General features: G+C 52.9%; 2 protein-coding genes across 2 annotated transcripts; both read right to left on the bottom strand.

Moving 5' to 3' along the window:
* Positions 1–671: 671 nt before the first annotated feature.
* On the bottom strand, positions 672–6207 carry Nol12 (nucleolar protein 12). Its single transcript, XM_041672274.1, has 6 exons — positions 6066–6207; positions 4635–4740; positions 3964–4012; positions 3334–3476; positions 1286–1371; positions 672–1092 (listed from the first exon to the last, which is right to left on the bottom strand). The coding sequence occupies exons 1-6, from the start codon at positions 6146–6148 to the stop codon at positions 927–929; spliced, it is 633 nt and encodes a 210-aa protein (XP_041528208.1). The 5' UTR covers positions 6149–6207; the 3' UTR covers positions 672–926.
* Positions 6208–12192: 5985 nt separating this feature from the next.
* Lgals1 (galectin 1) lies at positions 12193–15555 on the bottom strand. Its single transcript, XM_041672446.1, has 4 exons — positions 15448–15555; positions 14208–14287; positions 12604–12775; positions 12193–12397 (listed from the first exon to the last, which is right to left on the bottom strand). The coding sequence occupies exons 1-4, from the start codon at positions 15454–15456 to the stop codon at positions 12251–12253; spliced, it is 408 nt and encodes a 135-aa protein (XP_041528380.1). The 5' UTR covers positions 15457–15555; the 3' UTR covers positions 12193–12250.
* Between the last annotated feature and the right edge of the window lie 374 nt (positions 15556–15929).

The following is a 15929-nucleotide window of genomic DNA, read 5'->3' as shown; positions in this document are numbered from 1 at the left end:
TAACGTCATCATTCCTTTTCTTGTGTTTGACAAGATAGAGACACGCTGTGAGCCGTGAGGGGTGAGCCGGTGTGATGTAGAGAATCCTGTACTCCTCACACTCCAGCCTCAGGGAGGCCTGAAGGAGGTTCACACAGGGAAACACACCCAGCAGGACAGCACTGCTTGAGGCTCACATGGGGAGCAAATCCCTGCATCTCCTGGCTTGTTCTGCTCAGTGGTCTAGAGGATGAGGCCCAGGCCTACGGTAAAGTCACCACCCTCAAAGCAGAGAGGGCAGGGAAGGAGGGAAGGGGCTGAGTCCCAGGAAAGGCACTGCCGGAGCTGAGCTTTCCATCCCTGAATGTGGCCTCTGACTCAAGTCCTCAGTCTTCAGATACCACCTGGTAGCCAGCCCAAGATGGCACAGAAATCTCCATGTAGCTGAAGATGACTGTGGATTGAGTCTCCTGCCTCAGCCTCCTTGGTGCGGTATTACAGTACACAACCACAGCTGGCCACACCTCTGGAGTCTACATGGAACACACTGGTCTCCAGCTATGACTAGGGGACCCACATATGACAGGATCTTGTAATACCCTCAAGAAAATCTCGAGGTGGAAGGTGGACCCCTGGCCATTCCCACCGCCCCAGAAGGCAAAGCCAGGACAAACCACAAGCACACACATGAGGAGTTTCAAGGACTGCTGAGGCCCAGGTGATGTACATTGGTGAGGAGGCCCGGACAGTGCTCTGCAGGCTCCAGGACCTGGGCTCTAGGAAGTCCATTCCTTCTGGGCTCAACCCCGGGATGGTCCCCAAGCAGGGACAGCCCCAGGCTGGAGAAGTCCTGCTTTCCAGGCTTAGGCTGTAGTTCCTCCTCAACACAGCTGGCTTACAGGGACAGCCAGGGACTTCGGCTGGGGACCCGCAGGCTTCTCGAGCGCTCACTCCCCGCTGTGCCTGGCTTTTCCAGTCATCCTGCGGCGCTGGGTCTTGCTGGTACGAGTGGCACTAGGAGGTTTCTTGGTGGAGTCCTGGGCCCGCCGAGGGTGTTTCCTTTTGACCTTTTTCCGGCCGTGCGCATGCAGCGTAGCTGTGAGGGAGGAGATGCTACGGGGGAAGTGGAGCTGACTCAGCTAAGTAGAATGGGAGAGAAGCTGGGACAAGCTCTGCATGGTCTGGCTCCACAGAGCCGGGCAGACCCCCGCCCCTGCCCCCACAGCCCCTCTGGCTAGGGTAGTTCCACACATCTAGCCACTAGTGCAGACAGGAATGGGACCAGGAACTACAAGCCAGAGCTCACCGCTGGGATAGCAGGGGATCTTTGGACTTCTTGGGCAAGGCTTTAGTTGGCTTCTCCGTGGATGGCGCCTCCTCCTGGTCCCCTTGCTAGAGAAACAAAGGACAGACTGTTATAGGGAGTGGACCGGCGCATCGAGCAGTCCTGACTTCAGAAGGCTCTGGGTAGACTGTGGACGGCTCAACTGTCAAATGACACACCCTAAAGTCATCTGGGAGACCATCAATTGAGAAACTGCCTACATCAAGTTGGTCTATGAACAAGCCCAAGCCTACACAGGGTGGTATCATTCCTTAGGCAGGTGGTCCTGGGCTGTATAGAAAAGCTAGCTAAGTTGAGCTAGTGAGCGAGTCTGAGCGAGCAAGCAGGATTCCTCCACAGTTTCTACCTCAGGTTCCTGTGTTGAGTTTCTGACCTCACTTCCTTCTATGATGGCCTGTGACGTGGAAGTACAAGATGAAGAAACCCTTCCCTCCCTTAAGTTGTCTTGGTTATGGTGTTTGTCACACTGGCAGAAAAGAAACTAGGACACTATCTGAGAACCAGAATGACAAAGGACAGCCTGTACCCAAGCATTCACCAACAGCGACATCCGCGCAATGACAATGAGACTCTGGGTCAGGCTTTAAAGGACATGCATAAAGCAGGCAGTGGAAGTCAGTCAGGCCGCGGCTTTCCAGGATGGAGACCCTTCAACTCAGAGAATGAACTTCTCTTTGAGACAGGCCCCAGCTGGGCTCGAACTAATGATCCTCCTGCCTTCACCCTCCTTGTGTGCTTGCACGTCTGGGCCTCAGCAATGGGTGGGATTTTGCTCTGTTGTTTTTGTGATCCTGGTGACTAGACCTAGGGTCTCACATTCTGGGCAGGCTGCATCCTCAGCCCAGAAATGCACTTTATACTGAGCTCTCTGGGAAGCTGGAGTTGACCAGCTGCACAATGAAAAGAAATAAAACATCTGGAAGGAAACACAGTGTCTGTGCTGAGACCAGATTTCTTGTCTTTTTTTCTTTTTAAGTGTTTTAAATCCATTTATGTGTATAAATATATTTCTCGCACGTATATCTGTACAGCATAGGCACACCTGGTGCTTGCAGAGGTCAGAAGGTGTCACATCCCTTGGAACTGGAGTAATAGATAGTTGAGAGCCACCATGTGGGTACTAGGAATTGAAGCTGGGGCTTCTGCAAGAGCAGAAAGTGTTCTTAGCCACCGAGCCTCATCTCCAGGACCCAGACTCTCGCTATCCTTTGAACACTGCACTGTAATAACTCAGCCAGGACCTTCAGGGTATTCGGATTTTGTTCTTGTATTATTTAGTGTGTGTGTGTTGGGATGGGGGTGTGACGTGCACACCCCAGGGTGTGTGTAGGAGGTGAGAGGTGAACATGTAGGAGCCAGCTCTCTACTTCCACTATGTGGAGTTCCAGAGCTCCGGGGACTGAACTCAGACCATGGAACTCTGGTGGTGGAAGCACCTTTACTCTAAGCTATCTCGCTGGCCGGGTATTTTCTAAGTAATGAGAGGACAATTTAAAGGACAAAGGAGGACCTGTGTAGGTTCTATGTAAATAGAATAGCATTTTATTCAAAAGACTTGAACATTTGCAGAACTGAAGGACCCTGATTATAGAAATTCCTATACAAGCCACAGGCGCAGTTTTAAGTGGAGCGGAGGAATGTTTTCCTTACTGGGATGCTGTTGTTTTCCATTACTGAACAAGTCATGGAGGATGCACGACCCACATTACCAACTCACTGCCCCTGCATATATGTGCCACAGTATGTTGCTTATCACGCAAGGGTTGTAGTCTGCTGAGCACTTACCATAGCTGAACTCAGTACCAAGGACCTCACAAGGCCTCACCCCTGCATCCTCATGGTTACTCGCCCCCATATCCTGGGAGGTCTACCATGGCAACACTCAACTGACTGATGAACTGAGCTTTCAGGGGCACACTTCCTGCAGGATACCCTTGACATGGGCAGGCACTGAGCAGCCACCACAGACCAATCTACTCCTTCCTCCTCAGGGCTGTCCTGGGACCTACCTCAGGCAGGGGCAGACCTAGCAGCCGGGCCCCGGAGAGGTCCAGGTCACTGATGGTGGTCACGGTGACTGTGTGGTTGGGGTGGTCATACTGCACCGACTCCGTCTTTGCTGTCACTAGCCGCTCCAGCTCATCTGCCTCCTCTGCAAGATGGACACAGACCAGTCTTCAGCCCTGGCTCAGCCACCACACCTCTGCAGCATCCCTCTGAGCCCCAGAGGGATGAGGACTGGCATGCAGTGTGTTTTTCTAGAGCCCTGCCCACCCTTTGTTCCTGCACCTCCAGAGTGGTCCAGAGTCCCACCCACAGGTAAGTGCTGGAAATGACCCTCTCTTCCCTTTGTGCTCCAGCTTGTCCTTGCCCTGGAGAAACTGAGTGACAGCAAGAGCTGTTCCATCTCTAGGCTCTCTGTTCAGTCTCAATTTACCATGTGGTCTGGGTCTCCTGGTTTCTGATCCACGTGCACGTAGACCACCCCCCCTTGGCCCCTACGTCACCACCAAGATCTCTATGGCTAAGAAAATCACCCTCTATCCAGCTTTCTCCCCATTCTTCCTTATCCCCACCCAGGGACACACAAGCCCAGGCTCACTAGATGCTCTCCACAGAAGACCTTGGTGGGGGCTTACCTAGAGCCTCCTCTCTTTCTGCCAGCATCTTCAGGTATTCCTGGTGGCGCTGAAGTCAGACAGGAGGATGTGATGGTGTTAACTGTTAAGCTGACAGAATCTAGGAAGGCCCGGGAGATGGGCCTCTGAGCATACCTATGGGATAGTATCTTGAGGTGGGAAGACCTGCACCCTGTGGGTGGTGCTAGTCCCTGGCTGAGAAAGAGCTGAACACCAGCATGTGTTCATCACTCTGCTTCCTGACTGGGGATGTGACGGGACCAGCCAGTTCAAGCTCCTGCCACCTTCCCTTGACTGCCTTGATGGACTGTCCCCTTGACCCCAGAGCTAGAACAAGTCCTTTCTACCATAAGCTGCTTCTGTCAAGAGTATCTCATCACAGCCACAGAAAAAGACACTAAGATAGAAATGAACACAGTGAGAATGGCCTTTCAGCACATCGGGGCAACAGCCCTGCTCACTTCCACAGTGTGAGACCACAGTTCATAGGGTAAGCTCAAGAGGAGACTCACCCTTCACACACACACACACACACACACACACACACACACACACACCAGGGTCTCTACTCCTGTGACAGCTCCAGCCACGCTCACACACCATCTGCTCTGCTGCCCCTCCCCTGGTAGATGGGCCGCCACCCCTTCAACTTTCCATCCTCCTCACTGCACCTCTTCCCGGAGCTTTTTCTGCTCCTGCTTCAGCCTCTGCTTTATCTCCTCAATGGCCGCCTTCTTCCGCTCCACCTTTCGCTTGTGGAAGCCTGTCAGGTACTCCCTGCAGGAAGGAAGCAGGGGAGTGAGCAGAGTCGGGAGGAGACACGAGGAAAGAAGGGCTCTGGAGAAACCCTCCAGTGCCATAGGGCCAGGCTCTAACCTACCCACTAACCCCCTCTACCCTCTCAACAGCCTGTCCTTATTTTACAGATAAGGACACTGAGGGGAGACAAGAGTACTTATCCAGTGTCACAGAGAATGTAGTTATGGGTCATTCAATAACAAGGGTACCTTAAAAGAAATGAGTTGCTAGTCCTGCTGGACCATCACAGAGTACTTTTGTAATCCTAGGTGGTGTAACCTACCACACACCTTTGCTGGAAGCGACAGTCTTACTACACTCTATCACTGAACACATCACCACAAAATGTGTGACAGAGAATGCTGCCTCTTCCCAGGCTTCTTTCTCCTGAGTACCTACTTCACCTGCGTTTCTTGCCCCTTGGTTGGTGGGTACACACAACGCCAGGTCGTTGAGAAGAGACACAGAGCAGGTGGACGCTGCGTCCACACCGGTAGGAGTCGTCCCTAGTGGGGCTTTCCAAGAACGCCTTCACCCAGACCCCAAAACTCTTTCATTGAACCAACACCCAGTCCTCAACGACATCTGAGCCCTGAATCCACCAGTGGGATGGGACCTAGGGGTGCCCCCCACCTTCCCGACTCTTGCTTCCTCCTAGCTGGTATCTGCTGCTCCTGATTTTGTGGTTGTACTGGAGAGTTAAACCTAAACTAATTACTTTATATTGATATGGGGACAGGGGCTCTACACATCGCCCAAACGCCCAGACTGGTCTTGAACTCTCTTTGTAGCCCTTAACTTTGCAATTCTCCTGCCTCAGCATCCCGGGTGGCTTGGATTATAGGTCTTCACCACCAGGCCTGGCAACTGAGGTTTCGTTTGGTGCTCTGCACTAGGGTTTTCGCAGACCCACTACAACGTGCCATTTATCCACGGTGACACCGAAGCACAGAGGTTCAGCCTCCGGGACCCAAGCTTGGTTGGAACACAGTACGACGAGAGAATAAATGAACATAAACCTCTCTCATCCAATTCTCTCGTCGTTCGTCCACGGCAGCCGGCTGTGTGCCGCGACCATGGACCGGGCTGGACTCGAGAGGTCCAGGGCACTGCTCTACGCAGACTGGGACCTGCGAGGGTAGAGCGGGAGTCTGCATCCCGCTACGTGGGGAAAGCGGAACGAGGTCTTCAGGAACGTCCAGGGGCGGAGCCGGAAGAGCCCTCTGCGTGAACGTGCGCACCCAGGGCTTAGCTAGGCTTCTCCCGGCAGCCCGACGGGAATCGGGTTCGACCCAGCCACTCACCGCCGCTTCTCTTCATCAAAGCTGAGGACGAGCCGGGGCCGCCGGTCATCTCCATCTCGCTTCTTCTTCTTGTTGCGGCCCATTATAGCGAAGCTTCCGGCAGCCTGGCTGCCGCTAGCCTAAAACACTTCCGTGTGTAGCAGTTTCAGATTTCCGGAGAGCGCGCTTAGTGGCCTTTTTCTATAGTTCCGCCGATTTGTCTCCGCCTTTTAAAGGAGCCTCCATCCTGTCTCTCACAGTTTAGATTCAGGTCTGAGCGATTTTCCTAAAATGGCTTCAGTGAGAACTAGGCTCCCCGATTCCATCACCTAGCCTGGCCCTAACAGGCGCTTAATATAGAGTTATTCATGAATGGCTAAAAACTACTGATCTTAGATGGGCGGCGGCGGTGGTGTACACTTTTAATCCCAGCACTCGGGAGGCAGAGGCAGACGGATCTCTGTAAATAAGAGGGCAGCCTGGTCAACAGAGCAAGCTCCAGAATAGCCAAGGTTACCTGTCTCGAAAAAAACAAAAGGGGGGAGGAGGACAGATCCTAATTGAGTTCTGATGTCAATTCTTTAGTGATTTCCATAAGGAAACTACGTGGATTCAAACACTGGTACTCATCTACCAGCTGTGTGGCCCTAGAGCAATTGCCTTTTTGCTTTTAAAAGATTAAAATAGCCGGGCAGTGGTGGCACACATCCTTGATCCCAGCACCTGGCAGGCAGAGGCAGGCGGATGTCATGAGTTCAAAGCCAGCCTCGTCTCTACATAGTAAGTTCTTGAACAGCCAGAACAGAACTACGTAATAGAGAGACCCTGCCTCAAAAACAAACAAATAAATAAGATTTTTAAAAAAGAAGAAAAATGACCTGCCTGAGTGAGTTTATGTGTACCACAGGAGTAGAGCGCCTGCAAGCCCTGAAGAAGCTATCAGACCCCTGCCACTAGAGTCACTCACAGATGTTGTGAGTCATCACGTGGGTGCTGGGAATCAAGTCCGGGTCCTCTGCAAGAGAAGAGCTGCTAAGCCCTGAGCCATCTCTCCAGGGTCATCTCCCCATTGTCTTCTTTTTTGTGCCTTATTGACCCATCTATAAAGTACAGATAATTGTAGCGACTTTGTGGGGTTATTGGAAAGAAGGGGTTCTAGAACTTGGGCATGCACTAGATGTCCTAGAAGGCTTGATGAAATTTAGATCCAGAGTTTGTGGTTCAGCACATATGGACAGAATATCCATTTCTAGCACATTCTTGGATGGCCCGAACACTACTCCTGCTCGCAGCAAAGTTTGAGAGCCACGGCAGTAGCGGCACAAGTGAGCTGCATCAGGAATGTGTAACACAGTGCTCTGCCATGCTCAGGTTTGGTGCACAAACCACATCCAGCTATGTGCCTCAGTTTCCCCAACTATGGAAAGGGAGTTTACCAACACACCTTCTACTATCTACCACACGCGTTTGAATGTGGGGCACTGGGTAAAATAACAGTAGACAGGGCTTTTAGCGACTCCGTTGTGCAGTTGACTTCCCCCATTCCAAGACTATGTGCATTTGGTCCTGTCAAGTCCTGTGCTGGGTGCTGAAGACATGGCTGATGCTCTTGACTCTGTGAGGCCTGTGGCCAAGTAGGTGATCGTGATAGTGCAGGGGAGGAGGCCTCTGCAGCAAGAAGCTGAGGAGGCTGCAGGAGGTCAGGATTGCCTCCAGCAACGTGGAGGGCAGCAAGGAGTCCAGAGCAGGTGATGATACACAGGGTAACAGGCAAAACCCAGACTCTTAGGATCCAGTCCTCTTCCAGATGGAAGCCCAGAGAGCCAGTAAGCCACACATATTGAAAGCCTCCAGAATGCCAGGCACACATGTCAGTTAAGAAAGGACTGTGCTTGCAGGGTATTGGTGGTGCTCACCTTTTATCCCAGCACTCAGGAGGCAGAGGCAGGTGGAGCTCTATGAGTTCTAGGTCAGCCTGGTCTGCAGACTGAGTTCTAGGACAGCCAGAGTGAGCCAGACCGCCTGTCTTTGGTCTCCCTTCCCAGCTCCCTGGCCACTCCCACAGAAGCTGATTTGTCTGCGTTTGGAAGGCAGGATGCAGACTGTGAGGGTGGTTTTCAGAAGGAGCCTCACCTACAGGAGGCATGACACCCCATAGATGTCGGGTTCCTCCCACAAGGGTCCTCTATTTGGAGACTCCATGTTAGATGCTGAGAAGTTATCTTCAAAGTAGGGGTCCCCAAACTGGGCTGTAGTTCTAGGAAGTGGAGATATGAGGATCGGGAGTTCAAGGTCATTCTCCAATATCTAGAAAATTGAAGCCCAGCCTGGGCTACTTGAGACTTCATCTAAAGAACAAGGTTTTTTAGAACAGGGTGCTAGACAAACATGCTTCTGAGTGGTCACTTCTGCTCCCTGAGGGTCAAGCCCTCCTGCCACCCTTGGAATCTCCCCTCTGGGAAGAGGCATCGGCCAGCCACACTGTACCTCATGGAGAAGCCTTGAACTGCCTTCTGCTGTAGGGCTCCCACCTGCTGCTCCCTCGTCTCCTGTGGCTGCTGACTAAACAGACATTCTGTGTGGCCTGACTTGGTAAATCCGCTTCTCCTGAGAGCCCCTTCTCAGACTCCTCCCTCAGACTCCTCCCGATCTGTATCATTCACTTGATGCCTTCTGGGTGGAGGCTGTGGCCTGTGCTGCTCTTTTTTTCCTCTTTCTTTCTTTCTTTCTTTCTTTCTTTCTTTCTTTCTTATGTATACAACATTCTGTCTGTATATGTGCCCACATGCCAGAAGAGGACACCAGATATCATTACAGATGGTTGTGAGCCACCATATGGTTGCTGGGAATTGAACTCAGGACCTCTGGAGAGCAGCCAGTGCTCTTAACCACTGAGCCATCTCTCCAGGGTCTCTCTTTATACCCCTGTCTGTCCTGGAACTCCCTATATAGACCAGGCTGGCCTTGAACTCACAGAGCTCTAGCTGCTGAGTGAGGATTAAAGGTGTGTACCATCTAGCTGGTAGTCTGTGCACTTTTATTATTGCTATTACTTGTAATTTATTGTACTTATGTGGGTGTTTTGCCTGAGGAGATCAAATGAAAGTGTTGGGTCCTCTGTAACTGGAGTTACAGATAGTTGTAGATGGTGGTTAGCTGCCATGTAGGTGCTGGGGATTGACCCCTGGTTCTCTTAAGTGATCTTAATCACTAAGCCATCTCTCCAGCTGCAGCCCTGTGGCTATCCTTACAGGCCTTCCCGTCAGGCTAGAGCGGTTCTTATCCCTGCTGTACAGATGATAAGGCTTTTTTTTTTTTTTTTGGTTTTTCGAGACAGGGTTTCTCTGTGGTTTTGGAGCCTGTCCTGGAACTAGCTCTTGTAGACCAGGCTGGTCTCGAACTCACAGAGATCCGCCTGCCTCTGCCTCCCGAGTGCTGGGATTAAAGGCGTGCGCCACCACCGCCCGGCTCAGATGATAAGGCTTTAAGAGGAAAAGTGGCTGGATCGAAGCCACTCAGTAGGTGGTGGGACCAGAGCCCTGTGCACAGTGCGGCCCCACCCTCCCACGATTCTTGTGTGTTCCAGAGAGGGGAATGAGATGGCTGCTGGCTGGGGACCTCAGGAGAGAGCCCTGCAAGATTGCCCCTCCCTCAGTTCAGCTGTGAGTGCTGCAGGGCCTAGGGAGGCCATGGCAATTCCAAGATAGCTCCCCAGGGAGAGTGAAATGTGCTTCCCCGTGTCGGCTCTGCTGTCCCGCACTCTACTCGTACTGGCGAGATTTCTGCCTGCAATTCTTTTTACATTTACTGAGTATCTAATGAGTGCCAGAGGCAGCTGGGGATGCCACAAGGACAGGAGGAAGACAAGAGCCACGACTGTTTATTCAGCTATTTTTACATGGTGTCTGGAGGGCTGACCCCCATTCCACTGAGAAGACAGGCTCAGTCAGCTGCAGCCTGAGGCTACACAGCTGAGAGCTGGTCCAGTGGTCAGGAGGCTAAGGTAGGAGGCTCAGATGTTCAAGATCATCCTTGGCTCCTTCGGGAGCTTGAGGCCTGCTGGGCAGAGGGGTGGGTGTATGCGGAGGTAGCTGAATTTCTCTAGACTGGTTTGCTAGGCTCCTGGGAGACACTGAGCCTTAAAGGGAACCAGCATTTTCAGAGCCCCCACCAGGTGCCAGGCACCACACATCTCTGTACGTCACCTCGGGGAACCTCAGCAACCACTCTGAATATGAGCCACTATTAACTCTATTTGCCAGAAAAGGAAGCTGAGCCACAGCGATGCTGTGTAACGGGTTCAAGAATACACAGCGGTGGAGCTGGTGTTTGAACTCGGGTCTGTCTGATTTTATGCCCTGTGGTCTCTCTCTGCTCTGTGGTCATCTCTCCCACAAGGTTAGTGCTCAACTCCGATGGGGAGACTCCCGTGGTGAATTGTGAAGACGGGAAGACAGTCTAAGGGACATTTTCTTCGGAGCCCAGCAGAGGGCGCCTCTTCCACAGCCACACTTCAAAGCTTTCTCTCTAGGGGCCACTTAGGAGCCTCAGAGCAGTAGGGGAGCCCAAGGCACGTGCATTCCATTCTCTTTGAACTTTTCCTTTGGGTGACCCCCCCTTTCCTAAATCCCAGGGGACCCATCAACATGAGAACATCCTGTTATGGATGGGGAAACTGAGGATGGAAGATGCAAGAAACCCTGCCAGGTGGGTGCCAGATGTCCTCTTAGAGAGTAAGATCTGCTGCTCTTGTGTGTGCCTGCCCCAGCCGCAGGATGTTATACCCAGGATTTGAGAGTTTCAGAGAGCCTAATAAGGTTCACATTTGAAGTCTTCCAGAACCTTGGCTCATTTCCTTCAGCTGTTTCCTGAGTGAGTGAGTGTGTGTGTGTGTGTGTGTGTGTGTGTGTGTGAGGTGGACAATGGTGGCCCGCAGATCTACTGCAGTTACTTGTGCTGGTGTGGCAGGGCTCAGCTAGAGCAGCGCATCCCAAGGAAGCAGAACCTAGGCTAGTGCTGGGAAGACACCTGCCTCTGGAAGCCAAGAGGAGACCACAGTGGCAGGCATGCCTGTCAGTGAGCTATCTGCCCTCAGGAAGACCTGCTTGTGGGTCTTCCAGGCAGCCTCCTAATCCCAGTCTCTGAAGGGGCCAACCCAGAACCCCCAATCACATTAGGAGCTGACTTTAGCCAGCTCAGGTTCCCACAGTTAGGGAGGGGACCTTTCCAGGGTCACAGTGTCAACAGCTTTTAGCCTAGTTGTCTAGCTGCCTTTGGATTCCACAAGAGTGGCCATGTGGCTGAGGATCATGAAGCTAGGAAGCCTGCTTCCCTGTGTGCTCAGCTGTCGAGGAGTCGTTTTTCCCTCAGGGCCCACAGGACCCGTTTTCTCCCCTCTCATTGGTAGGAATATGAAGGCAATAAGGTGGCGCACGCCTTTAGTCCCAGCACTTGGAAAGCAGAGGCAGGCGGATCTCTGAGTTCGAGGCCAGCCTGGTCTACAAAGAGTTCCATGATATTCAGGCTTTTACATAGAGAAACCCTGTCTCAAAACCCCGCCCCCGAAAAGGTAGCATAAAAGACTACAAATTACAGGACATTGACCATGACTTGGCCTCCTCCTTAAAAATCTCATTTAACAGGGCTGGAGAGTTGGCAGCTCAGAGGTTAAAAGCACTGACTTGGTCTCCCAAGTAGTTAGTAGTATAGGGCTGCATACTAGTTCAGTCTGGTCTTTTATTAGCTCTTGTAGACAAGGCTGGCCTCGAACTTACAGAGATCTGCCTGCCTCTGCCTCCCAAGTGCTGGGATTAAAGGCATGTGCCAACACCACCCGGCCCCAGATTGGTCTTGAACACTTGGCGATCTCATAGGTTTCAAGGATGTGCCACCATGCCCAGTGGCTTTCTGGCCCTTGTGAAGGTAAATAGGGTCCCATTGTTCATTTTCCCTTCACCTTCCACTGTTCTGTCACCTTGGGACAGGTTCACACTAGGCCCCCTATGCTCTGGACTCTTCTTGAATATGGGGGAAGAAGAGAGACCACTGGGACAAAAAGGGACACATGGAGGAACGAATGGGAGTGAAGACTGATCAGGCCCAGGCAGGGCCCCTCACATAGACAGACACAAACACTTTTACATGAAGGTCTGGGTTGTGGGGAGCAGAGGCAGCTGCCTTTATTGATGGCCATGGGTTCGCTGGCTTCACTCAAAGGACACACACTTGATCTTGAAGTCGCCATCTGCTGCCATGTAGTTGATGGCCTCCATGTTGAGGCGGTTGGGGAACTTGAACTCATGCCCATCTGGCAGCTTGATGGTCAAGTCGGCCTGTTCAAAGGTGATGCACACCTGGTGGGTAGAGAAGACCAATGAGTGACACCCAGGAGCATCTCAGAGCCTGGATGACAGCCCCTATAGAGGTGAGTCCCTGTGCAGGTTCCGAATAGGATGACACCGGTAATCAGATAGTCAGGCAGGGCCAGCCTGTCTCTGAACACTAAAGCCAGCACTGCCCAGCAGCCCCCCCCCTCCCGCTCGGCTCCAGTCCTGCCCACCTCTACTATGCTTCCAGGCTGGAAGGGGAAGGCAGGCTCACGCTGCTCGGTCCCCCAAGCTCCGCCATCCTTGCTGTTGCACACGATAGTGTTGGCATCCCCATAGGCGTCGAAGCGGGGGTTGAAGTGCAGGCACAGGTTGTTGCTGTCTTTCCCCAGGTTCAGCACAAAGCTAGGGAGTGACAGGTAGGCTTGAGGCTGCGTTGGCTAGCTCTAGACCCAAAGCTCACTGAGAAAACATTAATGCACCTTGTTGAAACCCGGTCAACAGGAAGACCAGGAACCTGGACTCTAAGCCATCCAGAACCTTGGCTTGGTTCCTTCAGCTATTTCAAGAAAAGACAGAGCCCTGCAGGGCCCCCTCGTTGTGTGAGTTGAGCTAGACCCTGTCATTCCTCTCTGAGCCACAGTTTTTTCCTATCTGTACAATGGGGGGGCTTCCCTGAAGGAATCTCTCTCCCAGATATTGATTGGTGTCAGTCCCTTTGGTCAAGGGGGGTTGTGTGACTCTCTAGGTACAGTCCTGTCTGTCTTGTGTATCTGAGTCACTGCTCAGGACACACGCCACAGATGCTCCATCATTGTGGAGCAAAAGAGTATATAAACCGGGTGGTGGTGGTGCACACCTTTAATCCCAGTACTCGGGAGGCAGAGGCAGGTGGGTCTCTGTGAGTTCGAGGCCAGCCTGTTCTACAGAGTGAGTTCCAGGACTGCTAAGACGGCTACACAGAGAAACCTGTCTTGAAAAACCACCAAAAAAAAAAAAAAGTAAATAATAATATGGGATTTGATTTGTTGCATGGGGACTGGTAGCAGTACTTGCCACCAAGGTCTAGTTTCAGGAAGAAAGAGAAAAGAGGGCCAAGGGACTCACTACAAGCAGTGAGCCAGCTGCTTTGATAAATCTGGCCCGCGGCTTTCTCCACACCACAACTTGCCCTTTGGCTTTATTAGGAAACCCAGGCTCCTCCGGGTGTGGAGTGTGGCGGTGCACACTTTGAATCCCAGCGCTAGGGAAACAGAGGCGTGTGGGTCTCCGTGGAGGCTAGCCTGGTAAACATTGTAAGTTCCGTGCTAGCCAGGGCTACATAGTGAGACCCTGTCTCCTCAGAAAAAAAAGAAAAGCCGAGGCTTCCTGAGCTTGGGTGACTGGTCCAAGAACACATGGCTGCTGAGAAAATAGGCGGCGGAGCTGTACCCCTGAGAGAGCAGCATTGAAAGAAAAGACCGAGCCCCGGCGACCCCCCTCCCCGTCAGCAGGCACGTGGGTGACCCCTCCCTCATTGCCACGCCCCACATTACCCACCCCAAGCGGAAGGGGAGGGAGTAAGCCGAGGTAGCAGTTGAGGCAGCAGCTGGTTTAGTTTAACAAACTCCAACTCAGAGAGAGGGGCGGGAGGGAGAGGGAGACCACGGTGAGGTTGACCAGATCCAGCGAGGAAGTGACTCACCCAGAAAACGCAGCAACTGCAGCTGGCCATTAACCCCCTGCGGGCGGGCAGTGGAGAAGCGGCTCTGGCCGGCCACGCCCATCCGTAGCCTCGGGAGCCAAGGCCTGCGAACCGCGCCCCTGCCACCGCCACCCCATGCTGCTCCATTCTCACCTCTTGGCGTCGGGGGCCACCTCGCCCCGAACTCTGAGACACTCCCCAGGTTTGAGATTCAGATTGCTTGCGACCAGACCCTGTGTAGACCAGAACACCTAGCTGCATTTAGGGCCGAGTTAGGACATGGTCTGCACTACCTGCAATAGCCTGGGGTGTGGGCATGGGGTCACCCCACTCTCGGTGTCCTGACTAGCTGTAGGAGAAGTCTAAGGGTGGGGTGGGATGGACAGGACAAGGTGTAAGTTTTAGTCTTTTTTTGTCCCTGTGGTTAGGGACAGTCCCCATTCCCTAGGGTATGCTAGTTTGAAACTTATGGCTGTCCTATGGACAGCGTAGAAGATCCAGTCATCCTCCGCTTGGAGATTTTTTTTTTTTTTTTACTTAGAATGAAGGGGAAGATGGGGTGTCTCCGGGAGAGAGAAAGCAGCCTGGACCTTTCTAGTTCCCCTCGTTGGCCAGAGGCACACAGCCATGCCCGCGTGTTTAAGAAGCTGAGGCGCAGGGCCGCTGGGCAGGAGAGTGCAGCCAGCGGGCTAGAGAGCCCAGCAGATAAATCTGGTCATTGCTGGGCACCTGCCTGGGTGGGTAGACAGAAGTTAATTTGTCTGAGGGGTTTCTTTGGCATTTGAACCCTCTCCCTGAGGGCTTGTGGAGGATTCGGGCTTCAATCTATATCTGTCTGTTTGTGTAAATGCACTCCGCCATCTGACCAGCAACCAGGAACAGCCCCAGCCTGGCCTGCAACTTATCTAGGGCCCAGGAGGTTTTCTGGAGCAGAGGGTGATCTACTGGGCCCTGGCTCTGTGACTGGGGACAGCTGTGGGGTGTGTGTGTGTGTGTGTGTGTGTGTGTGTCAGAAGCCTCTAGAATAGAGGGAAGCAATGAGAAGTCTTGGCCAAAATGTCCCCCTTCCTTCCCCCTTCCCAGGTGGCCACACCCTTCCCACTCCCACTTCTCAGAAAACTGTAAAGTGGCAGTTTGGGACCTTGCAAGACATAAGTATGCAGCCGGAACTCAGAGAAATCCAGAATACTCTTTAGCCACAGAGGCTTAAGGTTTTAGGGGGAACTATGACACCCACCCCCATTTTACAGATGTAGCTACTGAGGGTCCTAAAAAACACCTGTCCAAGGCCGCACGGCTGGGACTAGAAGCAGCTCCCAAACTGGCCACTCTCCCATGCCCATCTGCGTCTGCTCAGTCCCCTAGACCTTGCAGTGGAGGGTCTCGCACTCACACAGGCCATGACTGAAGCGAAGATTCCGGCGATCTGCTACACCAGCTGTCTGAAGACTCCACCCGAGTGACCGGGCCCCAAGCCCTCGCCCGACCCTTTTAACTGGACCAGACCCAGTGAGTCCCGCCCGCCCCGTAGGTTAAGCCAATTGAATGTCAGGACAGGGATGGGGGGGCACCAGAGGTGGAGTCAATTGATTATAAAGCCAGTTTTAGAGCAGAGGTGACCAGTCAGAGAGGAGAGCGCCCTTTCCTTAGTCCCTCCCTCAGAGTCCAAGCGGCCGCCCCTTATTCTTCCCCCATCCCTCTCCTCCCACTAAAAAAAGATTTGTGCTGTGGCAGAGATTGGGGGGAGCCAGTGGAAAATAGTTTGAGGATGAGTTAGGCGCAAGAGTTGGCGGGAAGGGGCCTGGGGCCAGCAGGCAGAGAGCCCCTGGGGCCCAGCGCAGCGGGTGGGGGGTATGTGTGTCGAGGTCTGCAAAG

Source organism: Microtus oregoni, unplaced genomic scaffold (genome assembly GCF_018167655.1).
Source record: "Microtus oregoni isolate MIOR12 unplaced genomic scaffold, Mior012 000022F_ref0000154, whole genome shotgun sequence".
NCBI lineage: Eukaryota > Metazoa > Chordata > Mammalia > Rodentia > Cricetidae > Microtus > Microtus oregoni.
This window is presented reverse-complemented; position numbering and strand designations above follow the sequence as displayed.

Coding starts and splice junctions, on each gene's coding strand:
- Lgals1 (XM_041672446.1), bottom strand. Junction 12,776..14,207: donor GTGGCCCCCGACGCCAAGAG/GTGAGAATGGAG, acceptor GTCACTCCCTAG/CTTTGTGCTGAACCTGGGGA. Junction 12,398..12,603: donor AGCCTGGAAGCATAGTAGAG/GTGGGCAGGACT, acceptor TCTACCCACCAG/GTGTGCATCACCTTTGAACA.
- Nol12 (XM_041672274.1), bottom strand. CDS start 6,148: ATGGGCCGCAACAAGAAGAAGAAGCGAGATGGAGATGACCGGCGGCCC. Junction 4,741..6,065: donor TTTGATGAAGAGAAGCGGCG/GTGAGTGGCTGG, acceptor TCCTTCCTGCAG/GGAGTACCTGACAGGCTTCC. Junction 1,093..1,285: donor GATCCCCTGCTATCCCAGCG/GTGAGCTCTGGC, acceptor CTTCCCCCGTAG/CATCTCCTCCCTCACAGCTA.